This window comes from Eucalyptus grandis, chromosome 6 (assembly GCF_016545825.1).
Source record: "Eucalyptus grandis isolate ANBG69807.140 chromosome 6, ASM1654582v1, whole genome shotgun sequence".
Classification (NCBI taxonomy): Eukaryota; Viridiplantae; Streptophyta; class Magnoliopsida; order Myrtales; family Myrtaceae; genus Eucalyptus; species Eucalyptus grandis.
In genome coordinates this window covers 19,572,980-19,582,533 of record NC_052617.1, presented here as the reverse complement: position 1 = coordinate 19,582,533, position 9,554 = coordinate 19,572,980, and the positions used below count along the sequence as shown (strand labels likewise).

At 40.8% G+C, this 9,554-nt stretch overlaps 1 protein-coding gene across 2 annotated transcripts; it reads left to right on the top strand.

Moving 5' to 3' along the window:
• Positions 1-4,349: 4,349 nt before the first annotated feature.
• LOC104448826 (ATP sulfurylase 2) lies at positions 4,350-8,723 on the top strand. 2 transcript variants are annotated; one of them, XR_001988608.2, is made up of 6 exons: positions 4,350-5,139; positions 5,870-6,275; positions 6,599-6,859; positions 7,116-7,202; positions 8,016-8,243; positions 8,472-8,723. XR_001988608.2 is itself a non-coding variant. In XM_010062736.3 (5 exons), exons 1-5 carry the CDS (start codon positions 4,571-4,573, stop codon positions 8,151-8,153), a joined length of 1,461 nt encoding a protein of 486 aa, XP_010061038.2. In that variant the 5' UTR covers positions 4,350-4,570; the 3' UTR covers positions 8,154-8,391. The 2 variants fall into 2 exon arrangements, 1 of the variants encoding a protein (XP_010061038.2); XM_010062736.3 differs by lacking the exon at positions 8,472-8,723 and having other exon boundaries at positions 8,016-8,391.
• Positions 8,724-9,554: the final 831 nt, after the last annotated feature.

The following is a 9,554-nucleotide window of genomic DNA, read 5'->3' as shown; positions in this document are numbered from 1 at the left end:
TATTTTTATTACTTAGTATAAATATAATTAATCAATAGAATTTCTATGATTTGATAAATTTTAGAATGGAATAGAATTCTAAATTCAAATTCTTTTGAAATTGAAAATATAATAAAATGTAAAATGATTTTTCAATTATAAGAAGATAATTATATTGGTGAGTGGTCCATGAGAATTCAATATCATATTTACACTCATCTAAAAAGGTAATTGAAAATAATTGGAATAGAAATTTTATGGAATTACCAAATGCATTTCTGTTCTTTTTCTATTCCAAAATCAGAAATTTTATGCAGTTATCAAACGCATTCTTTGCTCAGAAATTGTTCTCAGGAACAAAATAAAAAATAATCATTTTTTATCAGAAATTATTCCCGAGAATAGAATGGTTATCAAATGTGCCCTTACCTAGCCAAGTCCGAATGAGTTGATTGCATTTTCTCCATTGTCGTGCAAGTCAGTCGTTAGATGGAATCGAGACCATGCCGTCCAAAAAACTTTCTTTATCCTTGGTTACAAGCGCTCGTTGGAGTTCGCAAGACCACAAGGAGTAGTTCTCCAGTCCCAACAGCTGCTGCGAGATAAGGCACAATTCTAGTCCGTCGACAGTGGCTATGTACAATGGGTCTCCAGGTTCCGGCCAGCCGTCGCCACCAGTGAAACCTGCAAAAGGAAAGAATCCAAGTCCGTAAGTCAAGTAGAGATTGCCTTCGAAACCCAGTGGACCCGACCCATCGTGACTCGAGAAGGACCAACTTGCCCCATATCCAAGGCCTACCCCGACAACGGGTGGTGGGCTTTCTTCTGACCCGCCACTTCTTCCAAGCTCATTCTAAGTTGGGCCTCCTTGATTCGGCTAGATTGGTACAGGTACCCACCGAATATATGGGCCTGTAAAGACATTTCCAGGATGAAGTCCCGAGTTGGCTTGTATAAGGCCCGATTGACCCGCATTTTCTAATGGATTCGTTTGGTGTTTTGCAGGGACATCATCTCTTCTTTTTATTGTTGAGAGACCATTGATCGCCCTCGATACGCCAGAGATTGAATCCTCATTCTTCGACATGATACCTCCCTATAAAAAAATGGATGTCGGCGTTGCGGAAGCTAGGCCAAGGTAGGAGGGTCTCATACCATGTCAAAAAGTAGAAAGCTATTGGGATTTGGGAAAATTGTATATTGTCATAATAGTAAAAAGCTATTGGGATTTGGGAAAATTATATACTGCTTTCTTGATCTTTCGGTATGTAATTATAATCCTATTTATAATACAAGATGTCTAAATAATTAGAGAAGAAAAATATACACAATATCCCAAAGATATACATAATATCCCCACAAAATATTCCCTACAATCAAAATCAATCAAGATCAATTAGCATCGGCAATAGTATCTTCAACACCAAAAAATGAAATTCCTAAATTTAAGATAGAAGATTACTTTACCACCCAACTTGATATGAAACAAGCGAGTGCACATCAATACATAAATCATCATGTATGACGAGTACATGAGTAAATATATTATCTTTTTTTATCATGATATGTTGATGGAAGCTAATAATAACATTGCGTGAGATTATTCATTCAAATGTAAGCAGGTGGCATTACATATTATAAGACACAATTATCACTAATTAATTCATTAATATATAGTTGTGCCTTCATATTTTTGTATTATATGTGTATTATATTTTTTACTTCTCCTTCCGAACACTTTCGAGATATCTCAACACACAGGAAATCTCTACTCCGAGGCATCAAATACATGGACACATGGGGTATCTTGACACACGAGACATCATCATCACTAATATACGAGCGACGGAATACATATAACATAATACTTTCTATACTTAATTCCATAAAAACGGTACACATTTTAACATTATAATCACATCATTTCCCTTCCATGTACAACAAAATCAACACTCATTTTCTAGAATCAACGTTCGATACACATCTTTTCACGTAATGATAACCAAAATACAATTTGCCTTACTCTTTCAATTTTCATATACACGATAATGAAAAAAGGACATACTTTCCACCTTTCACTTCTCATGCAATTAACTTTAATAGAGTCAAAATATCAATTATGTAAACATCGACAACTCAAAGAATCGATAACGTGACATTGACAACTCAAATAATTGACAATGCGAACATTGGCAACTCAAATAGTTAACCATGTGATTAATTGGCAACTCGGTAACTCATTCGAATTACAAATATATCACTTTTTTAGATTTAGTTTCACCATTTCCACTTTTATACGAAAATCAATTATTCAAGACCCCAGCATATAAGGACTCATCGATTTAAGTTGAACAAATACAATGATTCAAAAACATGAAATTATTATAACTTTCTCATACTTAATATCAAATTTCAAACTAATATTAATAACCATAAAAAAAAAGTCAAGAGTAATAATTAGATCAATCTAACTTAATCCCTAGAGTTTCAATTATCTTGAATGAAAATTTGAACAATTCAAAGTTTTAGTCATCTTCAAATAAAATAAACAAAATGGGGAATTAACAATTCTTGTCTTTAAAACGATAAAACCCTTTAGTAGTGGAGTTCAATGATTCACCTCATCAAGACCTCAAAGATTGAGATAGAAGTTTTAATATCATGTGGGACCTTTTTTTACTCACGAGACTTAAAAACAAAAGTTGAAAAAGAAAGATGAAAGTTAATGAAGTAAGGACTCTTATTATAAGCTCGGAGATTTCCGACGTTCAATTTATTTGGCCAAGAAAAAAAGAAAAGAATGTATCTAGTAAAGGGCCACATGGTAAGAATCGAAGGAGATGTGATAAAAATATAATACATGGCCACATTTGATTTGTTTGATCAAATAACCAAGGGACAAATGGCTTAGTCATATGGTTCCATAGTAAATATTTGACAAATTGCTAAGATATCAAATGAATCAACATAAATGTCTGCTCTAAACATTGATGATACAAAAAAAAAAAACTTTAAACCCACTAAATCGTTTGGCAAAAATTATCAAATGTTAAAAGAGACTCGACTCAGCATATCTCCAACCTACAATGCATTCGAATCATAATTTTAGAGCGTATCAATCTTTGTTAGTAATCAATTTGGCGGTACACATTTCATCGCCACTCAAAATAATGGACTTAAAAGCAAATATTTATTAATTCAAACCTATTGGAATCACTTTCCAGAGTCTACAGACATGAAAGATGCATTCTGAATCCTCGCACCGAAATTCCCACTTTCGACGTTGATTATTTTCATTTCTTTACACATTGATTGATGCACGAATTCTCCGAATCTCACACCACAAGCCGACCCGGTACATCCACGATAGGACACAGACAGTACCACAATCATTGTACTCGGAAGTCGGAACTCCACCAACGAGTGTCCTAGGTCCTGCCCTCAGGGACAGAAGGGCCCCACGTCCACAGATCTCGGACATCACTGGTGCATATATTTCTCGAGATCATGCCTTGGGATCTTTCGACGATGAATGCGGGACCATGAGTTCTATCGGTCCGAAATATCCGGCCAAACATTACGCAACTAAACCATTTTGCTAAGAAAATTCCATCCAGAAAACTTTTTTGGTTACATCATTAAATTAACCATAGAAAGGAACCCGTTTTGGTTAATTTTTTTATAAAAGAAATCTTATTTACGACTAGCTCGTTTCTCCATTTATCACCATTGACACACAAACGTAGCCTCGAGCCAGAGTTCTCAAATCGGTTGAAAATATTATCCTAATGCATTGGCATGAAAAAGCACACAGGAACTATGTGGGATGAGAGAATCAAATTGGACCGTACAACCACAAGTCATTGTTTAGACATGATTATAATCACGGGTCGTTATTTGACATGGCCGAGATTGCCTTTCAACAACTACAGTTCGAATAGACATAGATAGGCTCACGAGCCGTCAAACCTAAAGTGTCGGAATTGAATCAAATTTTCATGCATCTTCAATTCGATTCAAAATAGTTATAAAAACAAAGAACATTATTTCCTTCTAGTTCAAGTAGTCGATCGAGCCAAATTGAAAACTACCCTTCTTCTTAATATTACAAAAATAGATATCCAAAAAACCTGAGTCGAGCCGAACCGAATCCAAGTCTTCAATTCGAATGAGGATCCTACTCAAGGTAGATGCACGTCCAAAATGATTCGAATTTCCTGAAAATTAGAGCCGGGGCGGTCAGCACCCGTCATTATCATCGGGCACGGTACTCGATCCATGGCGTCCGACTCACAATGGCCTCACGACCGATCCCACTTGGGGCAGAGCGATGCTCATGATGCATAATAAAACCACGAGCATTTCGACCGCCACCGCCCCCACCAGCTTCCCCGTCCACAGAGAAGAGAAAAAAGAACGAGTGGATCTCTGTCGCTTTCGGCAAGCGCCTCTCGCATCTCCTCCTTCCTCCTCCTCCTCCTCCTCCTCCTGCCCGCCCCCGCCCCCACAAAATGCTCGCTTCCAATACCGCATTTTCCCAGAATAGCCACCTCCCCCTAGCGCTTCATCCTCGGCCCGTCCATTTTCCAGCATGTCTCTGACCATCAGACTCCACCTCGCCGCCGCCTCCGCCGCCGCCGCGCCTCGCCCCGCCTCTCGCCGCCGAGAGACCGGCCGAGCGAAGCTCAGGAACGCCAGGCCCGGAGCAATTTACCACGCCGACCCATTGTCGCACCTCGCCCGCCGGCCCAAGATGCTGGGTCGTGATGCCGTCAGGACCTCCCCCTCCTCCGTGATCAGGAGCTCCCTCATCGACCCCGACGGCGGGGCCCTCGTCGACCTCGTCGTGCCGGAGAGAGATCGGGCCTTGAGGGCCAAGGAGGCCGCGGCGCTGCCCCGGGTGGGGCTGACGCGGATCGATCTGGAGTGGGTGCACGTCATCGGCGAAGGGTGGGCCAGCCCGCTGAAGGGTTTCATGAGGGAGGAGCAGTACCTGCAGAGCTTGCATTTCAACTGCCTGCGGATGCCGGACGGGTCGGTCGTCAACATGTCGCTCCCCATCGTCCTGGCCATCGACGACGGGACCAAGGACGCCATCGGGTCGTCCCGGGACGTGGGGCTGGTCGGCCCCGATGGGGATTTGGTCGCGGTTCTTCGGAGGTAAATGCCGTTTCACATTCCCAAAAGAGAAGAGAATTTTCCACTCTCTAATCGTTCGTTAATTCGTGAGTCCGAGTCGGTTTGTTGGTTTGCTTTCCGCATTGAGGTGTGCGGGACGCTTTGTTAATTACCCACTTGCATGAGAGGAGTGATTTTTTTAATAGCCTCATTTCGACATCAATCTATGCAGGGGTCTTGCTAATAACTCGCAGAAGGAATTGTTTCAATAAAAAAATGTCTCTGATATTCGAGTGAAATCGCCCGCACTTGAATTGCAGCGTAAATTATTTTGTTGTCAACGACTTGCGGAAGGACTTGTTTCAATAGAATATATGTCAGAGGATCGAGTGGAGTCACCTGCATTTGAATTGTGGCATCAATCATTTCTTTATCCGGAACGACTATGGCGATGTTTCTGTATTCAGAAATCCCACTTGTAAATCGGTCGTGTGTTATTTTTTGGTGCAGCATCGTGGGTGGGCGTGCGCTTGCGATGAGCAACAGCCATAGTGTTTGACTATCCGGCTTCTTGTGAGAACTGTGGTTACTAGTTATAATTTGAAAGTACCGAATAAAATCTTTAGTTTCTCTCTGTCAACATTTCATTTTATTTAAATATGCCAGAGTATCCTGTTGTATTGTATCTGAAAAATAAATTGCCATTAGCTTCCGTGTGAATACACTTAACAATTTGTTCTTACTAGGAACCATTCACATTAACCTTTTGCAGTATTGAAATCTACAAACACAACAAAGAAGAAAGAATAGCGAGGACTTGGGGGACAACCGCTCCCGGATTGCCGTATGTTGACGAGGCGATAACTCCTGCTGGGAATTGGCTCATTGGTGGAGATTTGGAAGTATTGGAACCGATTAAATACAATGATGGGCTTGATCACTACAGGCTTTCGCCTAAACAATTGCGCAAAGAGTTCGACCGCCGTCAGGCTGATGCCGTCTTCGCTTTTCAGTTAAGGAATCCTGTGCATAATGGGCACGCATTGTTGATGAATGATACAAGGAGGCGTTTGCTGGAAATGGGCTTCAAGAATCCAATCCTGTTGCTTCATCCTCTTGGAGGTTATACAAAAGCTGACGATGTTCCTTTGAATGTCTGGATGGAACAGCATAGCAAGGTTATTTTGATAAACTTTTATTCCTTCGCAAAATCCTGCACTGTAGCCTAGTAGGAACTATTTAGCATATTGGGCCTAAACGGAGCATGCCATATATTCCTGCTGCTTGAAGTGTACACTATGCAGCCCAGAACACAATGGTCAATCTTGTTTTCCTGACTTGATAAGATAAGAGGAGGACATTAGTAAGCAATTGCTTTTCTCATACAACTATACTGTTATTGTTGGTGAATTTGGTTTTACCAGAATATCAGTTCAACCAAGTTATACAATATTCTTGTCTAGATGGTATTAGATTATCTAATGGTCTGTTGCTCTTTCAGGTCCTTGAAGACGGTGTTCTTGATCCCAAGACCACTGTTGTGTCCATATTTCCATCTCCAATGCATTATGCTGGTCCAACTGAGGTACAGTGGCATGCAAAGGCACGGATAAATGCTGGTGCCAATTTCTATATAGTTGGTCGAGATCCGGCTGGGATGGGGCACCCAACAGAGAAGAGGGATCTGTATGACCCTGATCATGGGAAAAAGGTGTTGAGCATGGCCCCGGGCCTTGAGAAGCTCAATATATTGCCATTCAAAGTGAGCACCTCCTCTCCTCCCAAAATGTATCTTCTGTTCTCCTGGAGTTTTTTACTCAATTTCTCTGCCAAATGATATTGGGCAACTTGCTCTTCTTTAAAGCCCATACCATTTCTCATAAGATACCTCGATAATGTTTTCCAGGTATCATTTAATTTTTCTTATGTCACAGGCTTTGAGCTATGTCCAATCAATCTCGTACCTGATGTTCTTGCTCTGTAAAATTTCCTCAACTTTTCTACTTCATGTTCTGCAGGTGGCTGCATACGACACAGTGGAGAAGAAAATGGCATTTTTTGATCCTTCGCGTGCTAAGGATTTTCTCTTTATATCTGGTACCAAGGTAGGAGATTTAATTTCTGGGGCTTTTGAATGGATAGTACAGAAAACATTAGTGTCTCTTTATAGCAGCTGGAATCTGCAGAACATGTTCTATTAATGACTGTGCTCTTTTGTTGTTGAAAAGTAAATATTCTCTCTCTGTTATTGGGGTCATATTGATGAGTTTAATGATGCACTGTTGAGCATTTAGATCCGATTAATTAATTTGAAGCAGTTTATGAGTTTGAAGGTGATCAAAGGATAATTTGACATTGTCATTTGTGAGTATGTCCCTATACTGGAGAATGTGCGGCAAAAGCAAAGACTTAAATTAGATCTTCAACTAGCTGACGTCTGAAAACACTCCCATGTCTGAAACAACTATTTCATTTTGCATTGTATCGGCTAAGATCTATCAGGTCAGTGGGGCAAAACTGTGGATCACCTTGAGGTAATTGATCCATTTGGTTAGATACCAAAATGAACCTCCTACTTTAAACCAGATTAAGATAAAAAATAAAAAATAAAAAGAAAGGCAAGAGTTCCAAACCACCGAAATAATGTGGTGATACCCAGTAGTGATTGACAGGGGTTTGAGGCCCCTCTGTAGTTGTTTTAGATAGCAGAAATTGCTGTTAAGAATTTCTTAAAGACCAGAAGAAGCTTTTCCTAGTATGCTTGTCAATATGTACACATTGCAGCAGCAGCCTTGGAGCTGTAGACGTGTCCTTGCATAATGAAAGATCACGTGCAAATTACATCCTAACCAACTGATCGATACTTGGATTTTTTACATGCTTAGAAATCATAAACTGACCATATTGTTTCTGTGCAGATGAGGACTTATGCAAGAAATGGCGATAACCCTCCTGATGGATTTATGTGCCCTGGAGGATGGGAGGTACTGGTCAAGTACTATGAGAGTTTGCAAGCGGAGGAGACTAAACAGCAAGCTGCTGTTTTATCCACATAGGCCTGTAACTAAACATGGCGGTATTCAAGCGAGATGACTTTGCACCAGGGAGAAAAAATGCAATCACTGCAGGCAATTGTCTGAGATTGGGTAGATGCTATCTTCATATTCTTTGTTTTCTTTCCCACCCTTTTGGTAGGATGTTGAACAATTTATTAACTTTTTATAAAACAAGAGTCGATGTAAAAGGAAAAAATTGCCAGGCTTTGAGATTTACAGATTACACATGATTCGATCTCTTCTGTTCCTAGCGATGCCATCTTTCAAATCTCATCTGATGGTAAGACAAGGTATTTTGCTGCTGGTGACCGGATGCAGGGTACTTAAAATTTGTTAGAGAAAGGACTCAACGATATGAAGATTGCAGGGCTCGTATCGATGGCCTTCTCAATGAGCATCTGGCTTTATAAGCTGTGAGACCGAGTTGCTGTAAGTAGCATCAGCCTCTCCTATAATTGACCCAATTCTATATTGTCACTTGTGTCTCATCAACTGGTTAATGATTCTGTCACCCTGAGCTGTTGGTTTATCTCCCTTGGATTTGGAGAATATGATTTTGACGTAGTATCATAAACCGATCGCTTGTCCTCGTCTAATATATACACCAAGTGATGATCAATCTGCAACATATCAATTGATTTAGCGATGGCACATCGGTTTATTATCATAAACCAATCCCTTGTCCTCGTCGAATATACACCAAATGATGATCAATCTGCAACATATCGATTGATTCGGTAATGGCGCATCGGTATGGCACGGGCCAAGAACCGTAGGTGATCAACTTGTACAGTAGCAGGACAATCCTCTATATTCCGCTGCGAACTCTAATGGGCCGTGGGAGCTTATAAGGGGAGGTGGTTATCCACACAACTCAGCTAGGACCAAGATGACGCAGACTTGCTTCCGACTGCAGAGTGCAATTGTACTCGTGTAAAAGCCCAAGTAATTCACATGTAATCGAAACTAATGGAGGAAGTAATCTTTCTGTGAAATTGCTGCACGTAATTCAGAAACCTGCTGACTTATGAGAAAACCGTGAACATGGTGAGTATGTTAGGTGCTCGGTATGATGAACTGAATGAAAATGTAACGACAGACAGACAGGTTCGTGGGCACCTGAGAAATGACTGGTAACAGCGGCGCAAGGACAACGACAGTACGTCATTTGTTAACATTCACTCTCGGGATAGAAGAGCGTTCACCGGCGGGTGAATAACGTTCGTTCACTCATAACCAAATGACATTCGAAGATACCGACCCCAAGACAAAAACACGAAGAATGGGAAAGGCGAATGGGACCAAAAGTTGCAGTTCATCCTCCCCCGGAAGCCGGAGAGCCAAGAACTTGCGGGGAGAGAGGTCTTCGGGTCTTCAGGTCACTGCCCACACATTTTCCTT

Excerpts from the sequence above, each read along its gene's own strand:
- LOC104448826 (XM_010062736.3), top strand. The coding sequence starts at position 4,571 with ATGTCTCTGACCATCAGACTCCACCTCGCCGCCGCCTCCGCCGCCGCC. Across the intron at positions 6,276-6,598 it reads GGATGGAACAGCATAGCAAG|GTCCTTGAAGACGGTGTTCT; the intron begins GTTATTTTGATA and ends TTGCTCTTTCAG. Across the intron at positions 6,860-7,115 it reads TCAATATATTGCCATTCAAA|GTGGCTGCATACGACACAGT; the intron begins GTGAGCACCTCC and ends CATGTTCTGCAG.